A 25995-nucleotide genomic window follows, 5' to 3' on the forward strand; every position below is an offset into this window, starting at 1 on the left:
ACACAATCTTGATATGCATAAATTCATAGCTATTTTTAGCTAGTCCTATTTCATTATTAGTAACATTTGTAGTTCATTGATCACATGATTTGATGATCTGGCTCAACTATGAAAACGAGTTGTTTTACTAAAACTTATGTAACCATAGTAGGTCTAATTTGATCATAATTTAATCAATGTCAACTCAACATGTAGGTAGATATGATGCTTTTAACAATATCTATGTTACTGGTATACATGAAGCTTTGGAAATTGAAGGTGAAGATGACATTGTCCCTACTAGATACAGGTTATATACTGACAACTTACAGGAATCTGAGATATTTTGGTGACAGGTTCCATCTTCTCTACACACCCTATACTGACTTCTGGGATCCACAAGGCACAATTTACATGTGCCCACTTTGTACCACTCCTACAAAATCAATGATTCAAATTATACGAGAAAACATGATTAAAATTCAAAACTTTTAAACCACTTTAAAAATTTCTTTAAATGACATCTACATAGGACATATCACTTGTTCTGTTATACACTTTATTTTGATCTTCTGTAATTTTATTTTTCTTGGATTTTTCTTTGACATGTTATGAAATGGTTATACAGAAATCATCTCTGATACAAAGACAAGTAGTATAATATGATTTGAATATGGGGCCTAAAGCCTTACCGTGTACTTTTCATGGCACCACCTGTCTTTGGACACAGAATACAGGTAGGTTTGATGCCCAGGGCACACGTTCTACACAACCAGCTTCCTTCAGGAATCTTCTGGATACCATAACAAGCCTGGAAAATGTTTGTTAAAAGTAATTCAATACTCCAAACTTATTAAAGATCTTGTGTACCGAAATAAGAAATAAGATTAAAGCTGGTTCTATAAAATCTCTCACCTGATGTACACAAATGTCACATCCATCACAAAAGACCATCTCATTACATTCCTCACTTTCTGGCTGTGTATCAAAATGGGCAAAAATTAGAAAGTGGTAAAAAAAATGACAAATCAAATTTATAACAAGAGGCCCATGGGCCACATCGCTCACCTGAGCACATTGGCTAGGAAAAAAAGCAAAAATCAGTACAGTATTGAATAGTTTACAGGGAAGGGGGGATGTTGAATTTTAAACTACCTGATGATGCTTTCATATCAATATAACAAATGGCTTTGTTGTTCTTGAGCAGCAGATTTTTTTCCCATATATTCATTTGTAAAAATTTGATCCCCCATTGTGGCCCCACCCTACCCCCGGGGGCCCTCATTTGAACAAATTTCATTCTACACTACCCAAAGATGCCTCCATATCAATTTGACTAATCATGGCTTTTCTGTTCTTGAGAAAAAGACTTTTTCTTATATATTCCTCTGTAAACTTTGATCACCCATTGTGGCCCCAACCTATCCCCGGGGTAATGATTTGAACAAACTTGAATCTTCACTATCTGAGGATGCTTCCATATAAATATGACCAATCATGGCTTTACTGTTCTTAAGAAGAAGATTTTTAACGATATTTTCCTATATATTTCTATGTAAAACTTGGATCCCCCATTGTGGCCCCACCCTACCCCGGGGGTTATGATTTGAACAAATTTGAATCTTCACTACCTGAGGATGCTTCCAAATAAATATGACCAATCATGGCTTTACTGTTTTTAAGAAGAAGATTTTAGAGATATTTTCCTATATATTTCTATGTAAAACTTGGATCCCTCACTGTGGCCCCATCCTACCCCTGGGGGTTATGATTTGAACAAATTTGAATCTTCACTACCTGAGGATGCTTCCATATAATTATGACCAATCATGGCTTTACTGTTTTTAAGAAGAAGATTTTAGAGATATTTTCCTATATATTTCTATGTAAAACTTGGATCCCCCATTGTGGCCCCATCCTACCCCCGGGGGTCATGATTTGAACAAATTTGAATCTTCACTACCTGAGGATGCTTCCATAAAAATATGACCAATCATGGCTTTGCTGTTCTTAAGAAGAAGATTTTTAAAGATATTTTCCTATATATTTCTATGTAAAACTTGGATCCCCCATTGTGGCCCCACCCTACCCCCTGGGGTCATGATTTGAACAAACTTGAATCTACACTACCTGAGGATGCTTCCATATAAATATGACCAATCTTGGCTTTCCTGTTCTAAAGAAGAAGATTTTTAAAGATATTTTCCTATATATTTCTATGTAAAACTTGGATCCCCCATTGTGGCCCCACCCTACCCCCGGGGGTCATGATTTGAACAAACTTGAATCTACACTACCTGAGGATGTTTCCACATAAGTTTCATCTTTCCTGGCCCAATGGTTCTTGAGAAGAAGAGTTTTAAATGATGCCATTATTTTTTCACTAATTCCTAATTATCTCCCCTTGAAAGAGGGTGTAGCCCTTCATTTGAACAAACTTGAATCCCCTTCACCCAAGGATACTCTGTGCCAAGTTTGGTTGAAATTGGCCCAGTAGTTCTGGAGAAGAAGTTGAAATTGTGAAAAGTTTACGCCAACGACGACGACGGACAAATTTTGATCAGAAAAGCTCACTTGAGCCTATGGCTCAGGTGAGCTAAAAAGTTACAATGTCAATATGCTAAAAATACATGTATGCTTCTTTTAATCTGATTTTTTAATAACTGAAATTCAGTTGTTCCCTTTGCTCTCCATACTGCATCTCTATACTTACTGAAGCACACACAGCACAAACAATGTCCTCATCATACTCAATCCCCAGTCCTTCCTCTGTCTTCATTTTTATCTGCATCACTTCATGGCACTAAATGACAAATTCATTCTATGAAATACATCTGTGATATATGGTGACACGATATCTCTACATATTCATTGCATTCATTCATTCATTACCTGAGTTTCCAGAGCTTCAATGACTTGTTCCATCACCCATTCATCAATCAATATTTCTGAAGTTTCTTCTCTCACTTCATTTGCCAGATTTAACCAGCAAACATCTAGATCATCCAAATCATAACGAATCACCTGGTCTGCTAACTGCTGCATGCCTGTCAGTTCATGAATTCCCTGCTGGAATGTTTCATCTTTCATACCATGAAGGTATTTCCTTGGTCTAATTTTCAAATAAATTAGAGATAAATTCATTAATAACAAATGGAATAAACTTGACATGGATACTTTAATAAGGGTTTATTTTCATTGCAATATTTACAATATAGCAGCAAATTTTATGCAAGTCAAGAGAACTAGTCAATAACATATTAGTAAAAGTAACAATGATTGTAAAATACTAACATTTTGAAATCTCCACCTGTCCTATCATTGTCCTTCACTTCTCTACAACAGATATACCTGTTTAATCATCTATTCAAAATAAATGTGAAGAAAAATGCAACCTCCATAAAAAATGAAGAATATTATTTCTTAATCAATTTTCTCTACATGGGATGTAAACAAATCTAAATAAACTTTTATTATTTTCCTTCCCTTCCCAAGTCTTACTTGATACAGGCCTCCTTTACGGTGTCTTCGTTGACCGGGACCTGGACACCTTTCTCCCAGTCCTGTCTCCACGGATCAGCGATTAGGAAGTAGTCCTCCACATCCAGTTGTTCTGTGTCAGCCATCTTCATAGCACTAATCAGATCTTTACGGAATAACTGTCAAAGATGTTAATGTTTCAATATAAGAATTCAACTGGGTCATGATTTGGAAAAAAAAAATTCATATAATATGAATATCATACAATTATTGCTGTTTTTGAGGTCAGTACGATGATTAAGTTATCAACGGAATACAATATTCACAAAGTCCGAAGAGTTAGTGATTTTAGGGTTGCTAAATAACTGCACAAAAATAAAACAGAATTTACAATGCAAAAAAATAAATAGTGCACTAAACATAAAAAAATTAATTTGTACATGAACAAAGAATTCAGTGAACAATGTTTAACTTCTGCTGATGCAGTGTCATACAGTATACTGACAAAGTGTGACCTATACTTGTTTGGATTAGCTATTAAATTCCTTACCTCAGCTGGCTTGTTGTGGGATGATGCTGGACTTCTTAATCCACCTGAAAAAATCATTAGAGACTTTACTGATTACATTTAAGCAGCTGTCAGATTTTTTGTTCATATTGTATTGAGGCAAGTTTAAACCAAAGGGAGATAATCCATTCTTCCAGCGTGGATCTTAAATTTGCAATCGATATACTACAGTATATTTTTTTTTCTTTTCTGCATTATAGGTATTTTAATGTAGAAAATCTGTAAACAATACTGTGATGCTGTAAGCATGAGGATACATAATGCATTTATATACTGTAATCTGCATAAACTAGAATAAAATTAACTGCACAGGAATCCATCTTGGTTAGGTTGCTTACATTTTATATCAAACACATGCAAGTCAGGATTGGACAACATAAAATATTATGTGTGAAATTTTCTTAGAAAAGTGCTTGTTGTGTGAAAGTATATAAAGTCCTGTGTTAAAAAAACAAAAACAAAAAAACAAAACATTGTCAATATCATAGGAAGCCTTCTGACATTTCACATATAAAGCTCTGCAATATGTATTGTGCCACAATTTATTGTTTATACACCCTATTTTGCAATACAAGTCCTTAGACCTTAAAGCTAACTTTCCGTCTCTAAATTCAATTTCACTAGTATAATTTAACCAAAGTTTTCCCTTGGAAATATTTACCAATGTCCATGTCTTCTTCTTCTTGCTCTAGTCTTGGCCTCTTGTTTTTCTTTTCCATTTCTACAAAATTAATCAGAGTCTGGGTGAGAAAAATAAATTTTCATGATCACTCCTTCCCTGGGAAAATAATACTCAGCCCTATGATTTTTTATTGTCCCACAAAAATATTTCTTTTCTTCAAATAATGAATGTTATTTATTCACTGCAGAAACTACTATAATTTGCACTTTAGATTAAAGATACTATCAAACACATTTTCAATGGATTTTATCAAGCCAAGTCTCAGTGATTTATAAATGGGTTATGTAAATTAAAAAAATCCACATTGTACTGGTTTTTTTTTTTTAATCCTTACAACAGATTTAAAGTGGTATGATCTGTTAACTGTCAAGAATGAGTAAAGTATATCATATCTACTTATGTCATCTACTAATGAAAAATGATAGAGAGCTCGGATGCTTTCTTAGTTTCAGGCTTCTGGATAATTCTGGCTCCTCCAAAACGAAGAGCTCTGTTTCAGCATCAGCACTTAGCATTTCAGACAAACAGTTAACTAAGCAAGCATTTTAGTTGTCACCCCAGATAGGTGTATGATTGCACCAATTTATTTAATTTCAAAAATCAATTTTGATTCATTTATGATGAGTGGAAAAGTGCTTTATCTCATCCTGTATGGTTAAGTATCATCCAAATCGAATTTCTATTTCTCCGGCTAGTGAAAAAATATCACTGAAAAAAAAATTATTATTAAGGTTTTATTTCACTAGCATAACATGAAAATATATATTACATAAACATAGTTAGAAGAAATTCACGATGACAGCTAAGCAATTTTCATTCCCTGTTGTTTTGAAATATATTATGAACTTCATGGATACAACAAATTAAGTTTATAAGAAACCAATACTGCTCTTCCTAGGCACTTTGCTATAAGCATGTTTTACTGTAATCTTTTGACAATAGATATCTGTAGCTATCAATGGCCACAATCTATATTCCATTTTCTTTACTGTTAAGGCTGACAATGTATGGTTTACTCTTGTAGTGTTGTAATCTCCCATGAACTACATACCCTCTCCTTCCTCCCTGCATGGTCTTTTACTCTTGTTCGGTGGCATAATGAACAGATAAAAGGTAAAAACCTGAAGGAAAATAAAACAAATAATAAATATATATATATATATGCATGCCCAGGCATTGTCATAAGAGCTCGCATTGCGAACGGCACTTCGCATCACTTGCTATTGATAGTTTATGTTGGATACTGGTGATCTGTCTAAAACTAACCCTGGTTATGCCCAAATGTAGCCAAAAAGGCTTGCTTCAAGAAAAAATGTCGCACAAATCCAATTACATAAATGAGTACGATTAAAACCACATGGACCGTCAAGTATAATATATAAGATTTCCTTGGTTTTGCATTTTCAGGTGTTTCACTTACTTGCATTATTTTTTTTTCGGTCTGACAAAATTTGGTTTGGTCGTGTGTATTCGTTGAGAATACAGGACCAAATTCCTATGTGACCCAAAAAATTTTTCGCACGGACTGACTTTGTCACAGTTGTTAATAAATCAACGGATTTTATCAAGTCGGGGGCTTGTCCAATCTTAGTTAGAATAATCTAACTGTGTCTCGGGACAAGCCCTCACCACAGTTAGAATACGTCCCATATACTTGCAATGTAGCAAATCGGAGTGGATCCACTCCGAAATGATTTTGAAGAATACGAAAGGAGTTGCACTGCAAATAACTACCAAATTAATCATAACAAACCTTTTTGAGATTGTATATGCCTTATAACCTAAAAAATAATCCATATATATACGAAAATTCAACTCATTTTCTCAACGTTTTTTCCTCGCTTCAAATTTAACGCCATGTTGACATTCGGAACTCTCTGGATTGTTCATAGAAAATGCACAGAGTTCGAGTTATCGCCCGTGTTTATTTTGCTACATTGCGAATACACGGAACGAATTCTATCGTTAAACCGGGTCCGTAGGACAATATCATTTTAACGATAGAACGTTCTATCTAGTCCAATCTGTGATTAACACTGCAAAGTTGATTATTCATATGTGGTTGAAATATATTTGATTTGTTTGGTTTAAGAATATAATTTTACAAGCTTTGAATAATGTCAGTCATTAATCAAATTCAAACGGCTCTTTCATCACTGAGCTCGGGATGAACCCGACGAGGAAACTCGGGCTACTTCTATACATTTATATATATTTGACACACAGCTGTCAAAATCAATCAACAAAAAAATTTAATGACTTTTAGTCATAGACTGTACTTATTTAACATGTTTGCTCTTCTATTGTTTTTGCGTCATAATATGTTTCATATCTACGTAAATGCATCGACAAATCTTTAGCGCCATGTAAAATGGCGAGAGCGAGGTAAACAAATATTCACATGGTAGAAAAAAACACTTATTCTTTCACTTACCGACTGGAATGAATGAAGATTGTCGGAAACTTTGATGCTTCAGGTATTTTACTATAAATTTAATTGAAAGTATAAGGCTTTAAATCAAATCCAATCGATGACATTTCAACATCCACATAGGCTACATCTTTCGCGCTTTATCATGGCCGAAATACTTATAAATTGGGTCAACGAAATATCGCGAGATTTGGAAGTATCTTGGACGCGCTCGATTTCAAATACGCTGTTTACAACCATATCTAAGACGATAATGATACATTCACATACATGTACCATAGGACCACATTGTTTTAAACATTAAACCAGAGACATATAAATGTCTCTGATTAAACTTCTAAGCATTTTAACATAAAATGCCTAAAAAGAAATGTGGTTAATCCCATACCACCTTTTAACAAAAAGCAAGCATTTAAGGTCAAGATCTAGTAAATGAAAGGTGCCTACAGATTTCTCAAATTTATTAAAAATAAATTCCTTTAGTGATGCTTTATAACTTTAGCTTGGTCAAATAAGGTGTTTCGGGACATAATTTGTAGGTAAACAAGACGAAAAATCATATTTTAAACTGTCATTTTCAATAAAAAGAATTCAGAAAACCAGTCATGAATACAGGAGTTTTTTTTTTTCCATATCAGACAAAGGAAATGTATCCAGATTGCCTACAGTCTCTCTGAAAACGGTAATTTGTATGTTCTTGGCCTCTTCTTTAAAATAATATTAAATTGAAAATAGGTATCGGGATTACTTTTCACATGATTTCAAATTGAATTCCATGAAAATAATTTATTTTCTACATAATTATATTAAAGATATTTTAAAAAGTACGGGAAAAAGAAAGAAGAAATTGATTATGACGTCATAATGGATCTAGCACCAAACAGTTAGTCTAAAGTCATTTACTAGATCTTGACCTTAAAAGGAAATGCCACATTAAATTAAAGTAATTAAAAAACAAAACAAAACTGTGAGCTTCGCAAGCGTGCTCACGAAGCCAAAGGCGGATCCAGCGCCGCCGCGCCGGGCTTGCCCCCCCCCCCCCCGTTTGAATTTTTTTCTTTTGACATTTTGTTTGTATTATCCTAAAATCAAGGGAAAAACACCTTTTATTTGTTAGAATTCGTCAGTTTCCGAGGGCTTCGCCCCCGGACCCCCACCAAGGCTTTACCCTGTACCCGCTGGGGGCTTCAATGCAGCCCCCAGACCCCCCTGCCTTCTACTGCGCCCCGGCCCCCTTATGAAATTCCTGGATCCGGCGCTGGAAGCACTGGAGAATTAAGAACCCCTCCCCCTTGTGACCAAATATATACATATATAAGATTGATAACAATTTTTTGTTGTGGGATATTGCATTAATTATACATAAAGTACAGCTAAGCCCCCCAAAAATAAAACTGTTCCGTAAAACCCTAGTCTTGTCCCAAGATCTCTTGCACTTCGTTTTGGGGGTCCCCGATAACGGAGTACAAGGGATCAGGGGACGAAACTACGTAAAACCCGAGAGCTTCTAGGACTTTTGTCTTCTGGGCTCCCAACCCAGACCCCCACTGATTGGGCTCCTTTTCCAGAATACTAGATCCGCCACTGTTTTTTTTGTTTTGTTTTTTTTTTATTGCATTGCCTTATCAATAAAAATGCAGACTCCTGTGGGATTGTTGACCCAATCTTTTTTATTCATAAATTGGGGTGTAAAATACAGAAAGGAAATTAGACAGAGAGTGATTGCTTAATGAAGACATATATTTGCCTAAATTTAATATACATAGACTTAATTGAGGGGCGGGGGTCAGATGATGGTGTCGCAGACATTGAAAAATATTTTTTTTTTTTGTAGCACATCGACTATATAAAGAGGGTGTTGCAGTTCTTTTGTTACTTTCCTTTAAGGTGTAGCAGATAATACGTACAATAGTATTCTAATCAAGTAAAGTGAGAAAGCGAGGTACATTTTTTTTTAGATTACAACAATACCCAGAAAGTAGAATTATATTTGAAAACTTCATAACGATTTTATTATAATATCAATAAAAGAAATGCAAGGTCAAACAGCAAAATGTGACAAAGTTTAAACTTTTTAAACAGAGAATCCCTGTTGTTCTAAAACAAAAACAAAAAACAACACAGGCACGTAGTATCGATTTTGAAAGAAGGGGATGGGGGCAGTCAGGGGAATATTGTCCAAACTCGAAAATCCTAATTTGGGGGTAAGGGTTGGGTTCCAACTTCCTTCATAACCAAATTTTCCCCTGATTTGACTTTACTGCAACAAAAAGTGGATGGAACCAGCCTTTCAATGAACATTTCAAAAGTAAAAGGTTAAGTTTTGGAAAGGGGGGCAGCCCCCCCCCCTTCCCCGAGTCTACGTGCCTGTAACAAAAAAAATCTCCTTGAAAAAATGAATTTGATATGAATATTAAGAGCCATGAATTGAATCTTTTTTTATTTATTTTGGTATAAATATTGAATCAGAGTAGATCGTATGAAACTGTATATAGAGATTTTCGTTTCGTGTTATTTTCGACCTTTCACATTTACAAACACTTTTGCTCTCTTCTTTGAATTCGCCCCGTTTTAAATTCGCTCACTTGCGACGAGGGCGAAAAGGGGAAAAATAAAATGGGAGAAAATATTTTCCTGTATACAGTATTTGTAATCTCCCATCTTCAGCGGCAAAACCTTTTATTCTACTTTTTTTTAATGGTTCCTTTAAGGACAGTATCACAGAAACCACCAAACATTTCATGAATTTTTCAGAAATAATATTAATTAGTACCACTATTTTCACAAATCTTAAGAGGTTATAACATTTTTCTCCGTTGGCACTTCTCAATCTGGTCGAGATTTATGGACAACATCCATTTTGAATTGACATTTCGTACATTTTCCACGCACCCATTCCAAGGCCAGTATAATTATCTATTTTCAAAATCTGAGAATCTCTTCACAGAATTGAATGTCGTCGCAACAGAGGGAGCTTTTAAATATACAGAAATAAGTAATAAGCAGTGATTTTATTAAAAAAGATAATAATTCATTATCAATAACGATACCTATAAATACATGTACATATCATTTGAAACACAATTGAAATAGTTCTTTATACAATAAATCACACAATTCTTGTCCTCTTTCATTCATGCACGCAATATATATGTAGATCTAAAATTCTGAAAACATGCAATTCAAATGTGAAAAATACACACACCCCAGTATTTAGAGATGCTATCTCCAGCAGTTTTTATTGAAGGGTTATATTGTCAAGATTTACTTAAGTGACAAGTCATGGCTACACTGGGATGCAAAGCTTTCACAGAATTGCCTGCGAAGGCAATTATCTATGTCTGTGTAATGAGGTAAAGACTTGGCCGAACTGCATACATGATAATATTATAGCATATTACCGTAATCATAAATCCAGTCATAAAAATTGTTTAATCAAAAGCATTTCCTGTGAACAATTCCGGGCCCACACTCCTCGTACTCCTGTTTGGTGATCCACATTTGTTGGAAGGTGGAGAGAGAACCCAGGATTGATCCACCTATCCAAACTGAGTATTTCCGCTCAGGCGCGGCATTGATCTTAACTTTTGCTGAACTTGGTGAAATGGCTGTTAGCTCCTTGGCCAGTCTGTCTTTTATACCCGGAAACATGGTGGATCCCCCGGAAAGAACAATGTTACTATACATGTCTCTCCGGATGTCGATGTCACATCCCATAATAGAGTTATGGATTTGTTCATGAATACCACCACACTCTAGACCTGTAAAGATATATCAAAATAATGATAAGTTTACGTTGATATTTTATTTAAAAGATCGAAACATATTATTAGAAAATAAAATCTCTTAACAAAAATTTTCTGCAAGGTTTTCTCGATTTCTGAGAACATGAAGCTCACCTGAAAACGATGGTTGGAACAATACTTCCGGGCATCGGAAGCGTTCGTTTCCAATGGTGATAACTTGTCCGTCCGGAAGTTCGAACGATTTTTCCAGGGCGGATGATTGTGATGAGGCACAGAGCTCTTGTTCGAAATCCATAGCCACGTAACAGAGATTCTCTTTGATGTCACGAACGATTTCCTGTTCAGCTATAATTGATATGAAAATACAATGTAAATTATAAAATTTTCAGTAATGAAAGATTTAAAGAATGTTAATTTTGGAAAACAAAGGAGTTTTAAATCATATATATAGTTAAATTCTCACCCGAGTTAACGAAGTTGTATCCACGTTCATGAAGTATTCTTTGTAAATATTTGGTCAGATCTCTACCGGCCAAATCAACCCGCTTTATTGCATGGGGGAGAGCGTATCCTGTAAAAATGATTTGATAATGTAGTTCTGTTATAAGTAAAAGAAAAAAATTAAATTTTTGCTGTAAATTTTCGATGTTTAATGTATAATCTTACCTTCGTATATTGGAACTATATGGGAGACTCCATCACCCGAATCGAACACGATCCCGGTAGTTTTTCCAGAGCCATACAGAGATAGGACTGCTTGGATACTAACGTAAAACCCTGGGACATTGAATGTCTCAAACATTATCTAAAAAAATCGAAATTTTCAGTTAATTGATACATGTATTTTAAATTTAGAAGTTCTGATTTTCGTGAGTAAATTACACGCATCTTTCCGTCAAGTGGTAGCTACCTAATAAATTTCATGACATTTATTTAAAAAAAAAAATCATAAAAAGAGATTAAGTCACCTGGGTCATTCTCTCGCGGTTGATTTTGGGGTTGAGTGGCGCTTCGGTTAATACTACCGGGTGCTCCTCGGGTGCCACCCGCAGCTCGTTGTAGAAAGTGTGGTGCCAGATCTTCTCCATGTCGTCCCAGTTTGTGACGATTCCGTGTTCCACAGGATAATTCAGAGACAAAACCCCTCTATGGTTCTGGGCCTCGTCTCCAATGTAACAATCTTTACCGCCCATTCCCGCCATTACAATCTGTTATCATAAATTTACAATTTTCTTGTACTTACTTATTTTCTACTGGGTTAATGTATTTAAGAATAAATCAGTAATTAAATTCATTTTGATTTATAATATTTTATGATTTTTCAGAGTCTTACATCATATCTGGGTCGTCCAGTGATGGCGGGAAAAACAGCCCTCGGGGCGTCATCCCCAGCAAAGCCCGCCTTGCACATCCCTGAACCGTTGTCAATAACAACGGCTGCAATATCGTCCTCCATTATATTGATAGGCATGTTGAATTATTTGTTTTGTTTTTATATATTTTTTTTATTTTTTTTTTTTTGGAAGTAAGATTTCTGGGAAAGAAAAATTATAACGTTACATGTATGATACAATAATGTATAATCTCAAAATTGAAAATCGATTTTTGAGAAAAAAATCTTGTAAAGATTGCATTTATAAAGCAATCAGTTTTTTGTTATAGAAAAACTTAAATTTAGAACTCGGGACAACACGAAAAATTAAATAAAAACACACAAATAAGAGAACTTACCTTCTTTCAGTTTGATTTGCGTGTTCGGTATTGAATGCACTATAGCAGTATAATTTCTGTGTTGTTCTGAGCACCTTTTATACTTATGGGAATTGTGTCAACTCTGAGAACATTTCCAGAATTGGGTAAAATTATTCATCTGAGCTGTTCATTTCCAAACAAGGAAATTGTCTCCTCCTTTAATACCGTGTATGTAAAGGGGTTTAAATCTAAAAATAGCTATTAGCTGTTTATTAGATCTATATATTGGTGTGCTTTAAAGTTAGGTCTAGAATTAATCTATTGAGTCATCATTCGTTGGAAAATGAACGTTTATTAGTGTTATTGCAAAGTATTTTTAATGTCGATTTTATTTTTAGATATACATAAAAAGGATATATGAATAATCTCGCATGTAATGATTAAAACTGCTGACATCTTGATGTCAATATTTATCTACGGGAACTTATTAGGGTACAGTGCAAAACGAGTATATCTTACTAAAGGAACGGTGATATGATATACGTGCACAGTATATACAGTTATCAATTGAATAAAAGAGATCAACAAAATATTAATACAGAGGTTTAAATTAATTAGTGTGAGCAATAATTCCACCACATTATTGCTCCTATCAATTGAAATATGCACGCATCAACTCTATTTTGCTCTTTTTAAAAATTTTCAATCGATGCACGCATTAATTCAAGTTAAGAGAGCAAAAACTGATTTGATACTCGCATCAATTCAATTATTGCACGGAAAATTGAATTAATGATATGTTCAAATAATTATATCTTCAACCCTTTGAGTTTATGTTAATTAGGCGCTCCTTACATAGGTAGTGTCTTGTGAGAATGTGGAATTTCTTCCAAAGGAGTCTTTAAAGAGACATTATTTCATGTGACATATTGGAATAATGTTTCTGAGTTATATTAATTTTGTCTAGCTGCTTTGGTTTACTGGTGTATCCATTTAATCTTCCTCCTAGAGTAAGATGCAGTGTCTACATCTTCCTTCTCACCATGCAGAATACTTTCTTCTAATGAAGCCGTGATTCTAAATAAAGGAACAAGGGATTTCTAACACACTTTAAGTTACACATTCCAAAATGACAAGATTTGAAATTCATGCATTTCCTCGAGAAGGCAGAAAATATCAACTTTAATATTGCTTATATCTGCATATGCTCAACCAGAGTGAATATTTTTTCGAGTGCTGTTAGATTTATATATTTAACTTTTGAGTTTTGCTGTTGAAATTTGCCTACAACATGTACTCTGACGTTTCAAAGCTTGTTATTTCTTCAGCAATGCCAAATAAGAACTATATATTCACTTTCCCTCCATATTTCTTTTGCAACGTCGAGCTTTTCCTTTGTGAAAATTTATCAGTTGCATAAAAGTACCATGAGATAATAATGATGATAATAATAATAATAAATAATTGTATAGTGCCCTACAGAAAACAAATTACTCTAAGCTTCTTTACATAAAGAAATGAAAAATTAAAAAAAGACACATGACTAAACATGTCTAAAAGAAAAGAAATTACATTAAACAATGCTAAAAATATGGTCACAAAGTAAAACATAAAAATACGATGGCCGATATGGGCCGGACAAAAAGTAATCACGAGTTGTGTTCGATTTGCCGGCAATTCTTAGATGCCGGCATAAAGTAACCACGAGTTGTGTCTGATTTGCCGGCAATTCTTAGATGCCGGCAAATCTTAGATACCGGCAATTCTTATTTAAAATATTTAATTAAATTGCCAGAGGATATAGAGGTATTAGAAGTCAAGTTATCTTAATTGGGCAAAGAGTTTGACAAAAACCAAAAACAACAACAAAGCAGTTTCACTCAACACGTGGCATTATTTATGACATATCAAAGCGAAGTCGAGATATTTAACTGGCTACAAAGCAGCCTGCCCGAAAATTAAAAGAAGTCTATAACGGGGGATGGGGGTGGGGATCGGGGGCTATTTCAACACTAGTCTGGGTTACGTTCACTGTCTTTAAACAGAATGTTTAAAAATCTGTATATAGGAAAATAAAACATTTCTTGTGTAATGTATATCGGGCCTCCTATGCAAATCGACAAGTGTAAACTGCTCTTCATCCTCATTAAGTGGTTTTTCAAAATCTTTGATTAGGATATGGTGGAGCCTGGATGAAAACGGACAATACAAATTCAGATATTTCCTGTATTCTCATGATCATCCTCACAAGTGTTTATGGTAGTTTGGTAGTTTATGAACCAGGCAAATTTTTTTAAACGTCTAATCAATTGACTACATGTAGCTGGGCCGTCAATCAACAGGCAGCGTGCACAGCGTTCATTAATTATTTGAGGGAACACTAGCTTTGTTATTAAAATAATTAACACAGCTATTGAAGATCAAATAACATATGTGTTGGTTTGAATTTTAAAAGATATTATACTTTTATGTGGAGTGCACGGGTCTGGAAACCTCTTGAACAATGTCTATATGCGTTCAGCCCCCTCACTTCTCTCAGTATTCTGGGTTTTTTTTTTCAAACCATTTGCCCTGTTAAGTTAACTTGACTTCTGTGACCTTGATATCCTCTGGCATTTAATTAAATATTACATATAAGAATTGCTATTGCATGTACCGAAGATTTGCCGGCATCTAAGAATTGCCGGCAAATCAAACACAACTCGTGGTTACTTTTTGCCAGCATCTAAGAATTGCCAGCAAATCAAACACAACTCGTGGTTACTTTTTGCCAGCATCTACGAATTGCCGGCAAATCAAACACAACTCATGGTTAATTTTTGCCCCGGCCCATATCGGCCATCGTATAAAAAGGACAAAATTTAAACAAGAAAATGAAAAGTCCAAGGGGTGAAATTAAGATAAGGTAATAGATCTTTTAAAACTTTAAAAGCTAAATCTATAACAATGAGTTTCAGAAGATTTTAAAAGTATCAAGAGACCTTAACTCTTTGATTTCATCTAAAATGTTAGAATCCAAGATGACTGATTTTTGGCTTTAGTTTTGTATTTCCATTTCATTACCATTTAACACTCTTTTGATAGAAAATTGTTTTTTTTGAATTGTAAAATAGTCCATAAGTGCGCCGCTGCCCAGCTGAGTTGGCGTTGTCCACATTTCTTGGTTCTTATTTTCGGAATTACAAGTCACGACATTGACACTGATCTTAGTGATCGCCTTGGTATACTTTGTCCAGAGATATTTTCAATATAAGAAGTTGCCGATCCATGAAAAGAACGATATATGTAAATCAAGATCTGAATAGTACAACAGTGTTATTTTTTTTAAGACAAGAAATAAAACAAAAATAGTTCACAAAAATCATTGCTCTGTTACATTTGTTGAAAACTTCATTTGTTCATTTCATATATTTAATTTTTGTAATTGATCCACGAATATAATCAGTAACAAATACGTTATCATTTTCATCCATACATATACCATACGGTGCTGACAGATTACAATTGGCTATGTATCGAAGAAAATGTCCATTCTGATCTATGATGTGTATGCAATGATTACAAAGATCTTGAATTTGACTCTGACTGTCTGCTGCGATGCCATTCGGTCTATACGGTGCACAAAGAGAAGAATCTTGGTTGGTGTATCTAAATCGGAATTTTCCTGTTTGACTTACAACTACTACCGCTTTTGCTTCATAATCAGCAACACAGATATCATGGTTCTTGTTCTCACAAATATATTTACTACGTTCAGAGCCAGAATATAGAGGCTTCCCTTTATCATCAAACTGAATTGATTGTTTTTCTTTAAAGTTCGAGAAGCGGACAACTTTGGCCTCCTCCATATTGTGGTTGCACATGGAAACGAGAACATCATCAGAAAAGGTGAAACAAACACCGAGAGGTGCCCATTTCATCAGTTTAATAATCTCTTTAGATTTTCCATTGGAAAATTCAAATATAGTACTTATTGAACCATCGATATAAGCCAAGTTTTCATCGTGCTTTAGTGCTATGTCATTAGGCCTTAAATTTGATACTGTGTTACAAGAATGCATAATCTTTCCATGCATGTTTACGCACTTTATAACTTACCCATATTTTTTCGCCTTTTAAGCACACAATATTTTCCAAACATTCGAAATCTGTTTTTAGAACTGTGACAATAACATGATCATCAAGCAGTTGCGCACATGAGGAGACTTGAACTTCTCTTGTCTTCAGCATATGTTCTTGTTCATCTTTTGAAACAGCAAATGGACGCAATAAGCCAAACTCTGCATAAAATCTTCCCTCGTCTATTATACTTGGCAGAAACACCGCGCGAGTTGAAATGATTTTCGGGGGTAATATTTTGTATTCTTTGTTCTTAGATTTGTATGAAAACAATTTGGAGACATCTTTAGAATCTAGAGTTTCATTGTTCTGAGTAACTTTTTCCTGAATGTTGCTCATTTTCTGCTTTATATGTTCCAACTTCTTTTTCAATAAATCTACGTGTGTTCTTTTCATTACTTCAATTTCGTCTTTGAATCGCTTTCTGCAATGATCAACAACTCGATGTAAGTACATACCTTGCTTAACCGTATCGTTTGTTAGCCCATCATAATATTCATCTAAATAACCAATTTGCATCTCTAAGTCAGCTGCAATATCCTCATACGATGGGTATATTACTTCCTCAAGTTCTTCGGTGTCTTTTCTAATAAAATCCTGTTTTAAAACGTAGATTTCCTGAACTTTCACAAATTTATGTCTTTCGTGGACATCCGACACAATGCATTTTGAGCATACATGAATGTCACAATCTTGACAATGCAACTCACATCGTTCATTTTCATGAAATCCACATTTGGAATATTTTAATGTAGTTCTTCTCAATTCATTTTTTATTACATTATGATTTTTCGAATCGTCAGAGAGGTGTTCCCCAACACATGATTTACATAGATTTAAGGGACACAATTAAGGTACAGTACATCTCCGCTATATTATTTTCACAGAGGTCACACCTCAGGACATCCTGAGCAGATGATGTTCGGTCCATCGCTTATTATGCTGAAATATAATAATACTACATGGTGAATATACGTATATACAAACCGAAGCAAAGAATATACTAGTTATATATATCGAAATTTTAATAACCTAGAGTATACCTATATACATGTGTATTCATAAATCTGATCCTTGCAAGTTGTTCCATAGAAAGAAACTATAAATAATAACCATTCTTACTTCCGCAATTATTTTATTTATTTTTTTACCGAACAGAATTCGCAATTATTTTATTTATTTTTTTTACCGAACAGAATTCAGTATAAATGGAAACATTTACCTCTCAATGAGGTGTTCAGATAAGAGTACATGTGATGTAGTAACTCCCGGTTTGAATTATTTGCTTATAGTTAAGGCAAAAATTGAAGGTATGTCAACATCCAAATACTGTATAGGTCAAAATCTTTAGTCTTGTCCCATGATTCATCACAGTGTGGAGTTCAAGGAATCATGGGAAAAGACTACCGGTAATTAGATCTTTAAAAGATCTTTCATGCTTAAAGGGAAAAAAAGTGTTAAATTACTCGACCAGGACTGCTGTTTGGTATCACGTTTTATTCTGTGTCTGGGTATATTTGGCGTATTTTTGAATTAAAATATCTACTTATTTGTTCTACTTTATAATATGTTGACGGTGCGACCGTTGGGGCGAGCGCATTGTTCACTTCATTCGTTAAGATCCGCCTCTTCAAACCGCACGAGACATTTGGAACGTCTAGACTGTGACGTCACATGACGTCGGATGTTAGCTGCATTTCCTAAACAAAGTTTAAAAAGTGCAATGATTTTAATAAAGAACGTTTGATCTACTATCTGTATGCAATATCCATTAAATTAAGGTGAGTTTATTTTGTGTGAATTTTTAGTTGTTGTTCCCGCGCGAACGAAGTTAGCAGCGAGAACAAGAAGCGATGCATTGTGGGTCCAGAATTACTGCGGAAAAAATTCTATTGAATGAATGTGCAGTAGTCCGAATTTTCTCTTCGCCAAGGCGTTGTCGTTATAGCTCGCAGTGACGAGCGGCGCTTCGCGCCGCTTGCTGCGCTTGCTATAAAGATAAGACTTTTCTGTATATATTACACAAATAAAGTCAATCCCTTTACAAAGATAGCAAAATTTTAAAACAATAACTGATTTTTGTATCGATTCCACAAAATCAAGATTTGAATAACTCTGTCTCAAGTGCAGATGAGAAAGGAGGAGGACTGGGCGTAGGGCCAGCAACCATACCCCTTTAAAACCCACATCTGCTACGAAAACCACTACAAAGAATTATATTTCAACTGGTAGATGGAGTGGAGCAGGTCATACATCTGGAATTATAAAGGTTAACAGCCCGATAGCAGATCTCCTGACACTAAAACATCACATCCGAGATGGGTGCTGGAATGTCTAAACGCTATACCAAATCGGAAGACTAACACAAGCAGCAATTGAGATGAAACGATACAATCTATCCCTGCTGGTCATGAGTACAGTCAGGTAGACAGGAACGGGAAAAACAGAGGTTGAACTGTTGGGAAGTCATTATATGGACGAAGTGACAACAACCATTATGAGGGAGTAGCTCTTCTCAACCACCAGAAGTTTGCAATACCGTCCTTCAGTGGAAACCTATATAGTTTATGTCAGACTTATCTCCAGATAGACGAAGGTGTCCACTGTGAGTGCTTATGCACCAACTAACAATGCAGAAGAAGAAGCAAAAGGCAAATTTTACAGCTATCTACAGGCAGTACTTGATGACATTCCAAGGCATGAAGTTACACTTCTGATGGGCAACTTCAATGCGCGAGAGGGGCAGAGTAACCGTAACAGGACAAGAGTGATGGGTCAACGTGCAATGAGCGCCCTCACAGGCTCATCAGCATGTGCGAGGAAAATGACTTTATCATAGACGGCACTCTTTTTTGCGCATAAAAGCATCCACAAGCTGACTTGGACATTGCTAGATGGAAACACCAAAAGCCAGATAAATCACATTATGATTAACAGTAAACGGAGGCATGCACTCTCTACAGAACGTGCGAGCAATGCAATATATTAGTTCGACCACAACCCAATATAGGAAAGATTAGTCTTAAGTTGAGAACGGCTAAGATCGGGGCTAGTAAGAGCAAGCGTTCGCGATTCGATGTAAACAAGCTCAAGAACCAAATTGACAGAAGAATTCAACATCACACTCAGGAACTAATATAGCATACTGCAAGACGAGACAGCTATCAATATCGACCAGTTCCATCTGGTCATGAATGATGCTGCTACAGAAGTCATAGGCTACAAGAGATGTGAAGAAAACAGAGTGGTTATCCAAAGACACATTGTTAATCATAGAAGATAGGAAACAACTAAAGAAAAAAAAAACCTAGATACAAAGTCACCAAGATTGAAAGAAAGGGCAGTCGCCATGTACAGAGAGAAAGATAAGGAAGTAAGGAAGTCAGCGAGGAGAGATAAGCGCCGCTGCACGGAGCAATTTGCTGAGGAAGCACAGGTAGCCACTGAACGAAAAGAATTAAAAACAGTTCACCGGATCACGAAGAAATTAAGAGGTGATCACGGTCCCAATCAAGACCTTCCCGTGAAAGGAGAAGATGGTATGACTATCTAGCAGACATCAAGATACCCAGCAGAAGACAGGGCATCTGGGGTGGTACGTGATCAAATCTACCAAAAAGCCTAGGGTTTAATTGGATTTGATCATGTGAACAACCCGTATTTACATCCCGATATAGGTTTAAAAATGATTCCTTATTTCTTAACCATAAAGGATTACGATATATTTTCATGTATTTGCTTTGTGGATATAGATGAATTTATTCATCTAATGGATCTTTATAGTATCTCTTCAAATATGATTTCACCATTGAAAGACTGCATGATGTAATCGACATCAATACAAACTTATCAAATGACTGTCTATCTGACTCAGTTACCACCAAAAAATAAATTTGGTTTTTATGTTTGTAAATCATTTAAAAACCAAGCAACTTGGTTTACTTGTTAAATTTATGTAATTCCCATCCGGATTGGTACAAATGTAAAAGCAATGTTTTTGAAAGTTAAAAGCAATGTTTCTCAAATTTTGAGAACATATACTTCAATTTCTTTTTATATATAAGGTATGATTGTCCAGTATTTTTTTCTGCAAGTGACCTGTGCATTGGAGCTTTTATCCATTTAGATTTCAAATATATTATCAAATAATGTTTCCATTTTCATAAATAATTTCTTATATAAAAAATTTAAAAAGTTAATCTGACTCCGCTTAATATGTTAATAAAACATATGTATTATGCATTGATTAAAAGCAAATTTTAAGCTCTAACATCTTTTATTTGCAACTGCTTTGGGCGATCACGTGATAAAACATGATGTAGCTGTGTTTTTAAGAGCTCTGCAATTTTGATGAATTTCAAGAGAAATGAAGACTATAAATTCCTACCTCACCTCACAAGGTAACCCAAGTATTCCTTTAACTTTAAGGACGACGGACCTAATTCGAAATTTTGCGCCACTGCGCAGAAAATCGCGCATATGCCTTGAATCAAATTGACTTAATCATGTTTTGCAAAAGTTAAGAAATATACATTTTAAATTCTTTTAAAGATATTTAAACGTTTCCTCTCAATTCAAAAATATTGTAAATAGTTCGATTAATATTCATTTGTTAATTTCATAAATAATTGGTTTATTTTGCCAAGTTATTTTCATTGAAAATTTTCCCCCAAAATTTGCTCTACACTTGAGTTTGACATGCCCCTTGAAATATCTAAGCCGATGACCCAATTATTTTTTGGCATAATTTGCTGGTAAATTTTCTTGTTAACATTGTCCTTTAATATGAATAAAAATTCGATTGCAGAATTTTTTCAATGATCACTCTTATATCCTACACCGGCAATTTCCCATTACTTCCTATAGTAATTATCGATTTCCATCGCCATCTTTTGAAACGCTCCCTATTAAAAATCTACATCGATGACCAAATGATTTTTTTTATTGATTTCAACTCACCAAAAGTCATTTTATCTCATATTAAAATTTGAATAAAAAATCTATTGCAGAAATGAATTAGATCCGTCGTCGTTAAACTTGTTTCTGTGCTTTGTTTATAAAAATAAATAAATAAATATTTGTGGAGATATTTAAATCCATACATTACACGTGTATTTCACGCATATAACTGTATAACGGCAAAGTTTAAAAATCCTTTATTTGCAATCATTTTTTTTTTTTCATTTTCTATGAAAAATAAAAAAAAGAGTTTATATCAGTCTTTAAATAATGAAATTATATTTCAAAAATAGGTATAATATAGATCCATTATAAATATATTTTTTTATTGAGCCACCTAAAGATTGAACATGGAAAATAAAGTCAACTATTAAATACACTATACACAAAGCTTTTAAACAGAGAAACAAAATGAGAGAAAATATTTCTATATACATGTAGTAGTCTTCCTCACTAAAGTGTGGAAACATTTGAATTTTCATCCTTTCACTACCCTACACAAGCAATGGCATTAAACATGTGTTCATCTCATTTATAAATAAATAAAAGCCAAAAACAAACAAACAAACAAAAATGACATTCTATTGAGAGTAAATATTATGCCATATACATTGCACATATCTTTACCATACAACGGAAATGGTTCCTGAGTAAAAGTACTTTTAATACAATTAGAGTCATTTTAAAAATGATCATTCATTTGAGCATTAATACATACATATTTTAAGACATTCAAACATGGATAAAAACACAAACATACATTTATAGTATTTGGAGATATGAACATCACCGGTTTTGTTGTCAAGACTAGTGTCTAGCTCGTGATGTACTGGGATGCACATTACAGTCTTGCTTGCGAAGATAATAATCCGTCTGACGGCCCGGGTGTACATTCTCAGGTAGAGACTTGGTCAGACTCAGACTAGGAGTATATCATCAACGAAATCATTGAACAGTTAAATCAAAAGCATTTCCTGTGGACAATTCCGGGCCCACACTCCTCGTACTCCTGTTTGGTGATCCACATTTGTTGGAAGGTGGAGAGGGAACTCAGGATTGATCCACCTATCCAAACCGAGTACTTCCGCTCAGGCGCGGCGTCGATCTTAACTTTTGCTGAACTTGGTGAAATGCCTGTTAGCTCCTTGGCCAGTCTGTCTTTTATACCCGGAAACATGGTGGATCCCCCGGAAAGAACAATGTTACTATACATGTCTCTCCGGATGTCGATGTCACATCCCATAATAGAGTTATGGATTTGTTCATGAATACCACTACACTCTAGACCTGTGAAGGTATATCAAAATAATGATTAGTTGATATTTTATTTAAAAGATTGAAACATATTTTTAGAAAATAAAATTTAAACTTTTCTGCAAGATTTTCTGGATTTCTGAGAACATGAAGCTCACCTGAAAACGATGGTTGGAACAATACTTCCGGGCATCGGAAGCGTTCGTTTCCAATGGTGATAACTTGTCCGTCCGGAAGTTCGAACGATTTTTCCAGGGCGGATGATTGTGATGAGGCACAGAGCTCTTGTTCGAAATCCATAGCCACGTAACAGAGATTCTCTTTGATGTCACGAACGATTTCCTGTTCAGCTAGAATTGAAATGAAAATACAATGTAAGTTATAAAATTTTCAGTAATGAAAGATTCAAAGAATGTTAATTTTGGAAAACAAAGGAGTTTTAAATCATATAGTTGAATTCTCACCCGAGTTAACGAAGTTGTATCCACGTTCATGAAGTATTTTTTGTAAATATTTGGTCAGATCTCTACCTGCCAAATCAACCCGCTTTATTGCATGGGGGAGAGCGTATCCTGTAAAAATGATTTGATAATGTAGTTCTGTTATAAGTAAAAGAAAAATTAAATTTTTGCTGTAAATTTTCGTTGTTTAATGTATAATCTTACCTTCGTATATTGGAACTATATGGGAGACTCCATCACCCGAATCGAACACGATCCCGGTAGTTTTTCCAGATCCATACAGAGATAGGACTGCTTGGATACTAACGTAAAACCCTGGGACATTGAATGTCTCAAACATGATCTATAAAAAAAATGAAATTTTCAGTTAATTGATAGCTTAAATTTAAAAGTTTTGATTTCGGGAGTAAATTACAGGCATCTTTCCGTCAAGTGGTGGCTATCTAATAATTTCATGACATTTATTTAAAAAAAAATCATAAAAAGAGATTAAGTCACCTGGGTCATTCTCTCGCGGTTGATTTTGGGGTTGAGTGGCGCTTCGGTTAATACTACCGGGTGGTGCTCGGGTGCCACTCGCAGCTCGTTGTAGAAAGTGTGGTGCCAGATCTTCTCCATGTCGTCCCAGTTTGTGACGATTCCGTGTTCCACAGGATAATTCAGAGACAAAACCCCTCTATGGTTCTGGGCCTCGTCTCCAATGTAACAATCTTTAGCTCCCATTCCTGCCATTACAATCTGTGGACATAAAATTACAAATTCCTTGTACTTAATTATTTTCTACTGGATTAATGTATTTAAAAATAAATCACTCATTAAGGAGGAATGCCACACCAAAATTTTATTTAAAAGGTCTTTAAGAATTCCCTTTTAAACTATGGTTTCAGCAATGGAAGACCGATAGTAGCTTTTAATTATTTTATACGAATTTTTTTGCATTTTTTCAGAGAAAGTGAAAAAAATGTTTTATTTGCAGAAAATATGCTTTATGTTTTAAAATTTGCTACTAATAAATGCATAATATGAATGTTTAATAAAATACGTTAATAAAAGCTGGATAGACATTTTAATTTTTTAAATAAAAAATAATTTATGAAAATAAAACACATCATTTGTGAATATTTTTTAAATCTATGGTTAAAATCTTAATAAAACTAGTCACAACTAGGGAGAATATGTTAGTCAATCATATTTTGAAAAGAAATTGAAATGAAATTGAGAAATTGTAGAGAAAATAATTATTTTAATATTTTGACCAATCCCGATCAAAATTAACACAAAATAAATAAAATAATAATTCACTTCCTTCTTTTTGTATTTACCACTGAGAAATCTATTTGATTATCAAGTTCAATTACTTTATAACCTGTATTACACCTAAACAAACTAGTATTCTTGTAAAAATGCTATCTATTTCCAATTATTACATAATTCTGGTTGGGATCAGTTTAATTTTGATCGGGATTGGCCAAAATTAAAAAAATTATTTTCTCTAAAATTTCACAATTTTATTTCAATTTCTTGTTAAAATATGATTGCCTAAGATATTCTCCCTAGTTGTGACTAGTATTATGAAGATTTTAACCATAGATTTAAAAAATATTCACAAATGATGTATTTTATTTTCATAAATTATTTTTTATTTAAAAAATTAAAATGTCTATCCAGCCTTTATTATCATATTTTATAAGACATTCATATCATGCATTTATTAACAGGAATTTTTTAATCCTAAAGCATCTTATTAGCAAATAAAACATTTTTTTCATTTTGTATGAAAAATAGGAAAAAAAATTCTTATTAAATAATTGAGAGCTAACATTGACCTTTTAATGCTGAAACCACTACTTATCAGGGATGTCTTAAAGGTCTATAAAATAAATTTTTGGTGTGGCATTCCTCCTTAAATTCATTTTTGTTTTATAATATTTTTTATATATATATATATTTGAGAGTCTTACATCATATCTGGGTCGTCCTGTGATGGCGGGAAAAACAGCCCTCGGGGCGTCATCCCCAGCAAAGCCCGCCTTGCACATCCCTGAACCGTTGTCAATAACAACAGCTGCAATATCGTCTTCCATTATGTTGATGGGCATGTTTAATGTTTGATTTTTGGAAGTAAAATCTCTGAAATTATATTTACATTTGTATAATATTATTAAACCATCTTTAAGTTTAATCTCAAATTTGAATTAAGATTTATTTTGAAAATAAAAGAAAACGATCTATCAAAAGTTGCATAATTCAACCATTTTTTTAGAATGATAATTTATATAGAAAAGCAAGTCTTTAAACTTAAAATTTTAAAAAAAGCAACACAACAAAATGAATTAAATCACAAAATAGAAAACTTACCTTCTTTCACTTTGCCTTGTTTTGTTTTGAATGCTCTTTTGCAGTTTGATTTCAGTCTGTTCAGAGCACCCTTATATACCTGTGCAAATTGATCTCTGAGAACATTTCCAGAATTGGGTAAAATTATTCATCTGAGCTGTTCGTTTCCAAACAAGGAAATTGTCTCCTCCTTTAATACCTTATATGTAAAGGAGTTTAAATCTAAAAATAGCTAGCGCTATTTGTACTCTAGTTTGTTAGATCTATATTGGTTTAAATTACCCTAG

General features: G+C 34.2%; 2 protein-coding genes across 2 annotated transcripts in view; both read right to left on the reverse strand.

Annotated features, from left to right (window-relative positions):
• The window catches only part of LOC133196877 (uncharacterized), a 36613-nt gene extending 29323 nt beyond the window's left edge, over window positions 1–7290 (reverse strand). The window contains exons 1-11 of the mRNA XM_061332726.1: window positions 7144–7290; window positions 5761–5830; window positions 4689–4748; window positions 4010–4053; window positions 3481–3638; window positions 3274–3315; window positions 2872–3091; window positions 2693–2782; window positions 895–957; window positions 672–790; window positions 310–415 (exon numbers count right to left, since the gene is read on the reverse strand). Coding sequence (XP_061188710.1) covers window positions 310–415; window positions 672–790; window positions 895–957; window positions 2693–2782; window positions 2872–3091; window positions 3274–3315; window positions 3481–3638; window positions 4010–4053; window positions 4689–4748; window positions 5761–5806 — 948 coding nt within the window. The 5' untranslated portion in view covers window positions 5807–5830; window positions 7144–7290. The remainder of the gene's footprint in view (window positions 1–309; window positions 416–671; window positions 791–894; window positions 958–2692; window positions 2783–2871; window positions 3092–3273; window positions 3316–3480; window positions 3639–4009; window positions 4054–4688; window positions 4749–5760; window positions 5831–7143) is intronic.
• A 2927-nt stretch (window positions 7291–10217) lies between these two features.
• LOC133197445 (actin-3, muscle-specific-like) lies at window positions 10218–25490 on the reverse strand. Its single transcript, XM_061333488.1, has 10 exons — window positions 25333–25490; window positions 23870–24109; window positions 23576–23714; window positions 23375–23482; window positions 23069–23260; window positions 22881–22943; window positions 11553–11666; window positions 11350–11457; window positions 11040–11231; window positions 10218–10901 (listed from the first exon to the last, which is right to left on the reverse strand). Exons 1-10 carry the CDS (start codon window positions 25468–25470, stop codon window positions 10576–10578), a joined length of 1620 nt encoding a protein of 539 aa, XP_061189472.1. The 5' UTR covers window positions 25471–25490; the 3' UTR covers window positions 10218–10575.
• Between the last annotated feature and the right edge of the window lie 505 nt (window positions 25491–25995).

The sequence above is a fragment of the Saccostrea echinata genome, unplaced genomic scaffold (assembly GCF_033153115.1).
Source record: "Saccostrea echinata isolate AGI-Se365-2 ecotype Australia unplaced genomic scaffold, CSIRO_AGI_Sech_v1 ptg000030l, whole genome shotgun sequence".
NCBI lineage: Eukaryota > Metazoa > Mollusca > Bivalvia > Ostreida > Ostreidae > Saccostrea > Saccostrea echinata.

Coding starts and splice junctions, on each gene's coding strand:
- LOC133197445 (XM_061333488.1), bottom strand. CDS start 25,470: ATGCCCATCAACATAATGGAAGACGATATTGCAGCTGTTGTTATTGAC. Junction 11,667..22,880: donor TATGGGATGTGACATCGACA/TCCGGAGAGACA, acceptor CATTCAATGTCC/CAGGGTTTTACGTTAGTATC. Junction 10,902..11,039: donor GTTCCAACCATCGTTTTCAG/GTGAGCTTCATG, acceptor ATATCTTTACAG/GTCTAGAGTGTGGTGGTATT.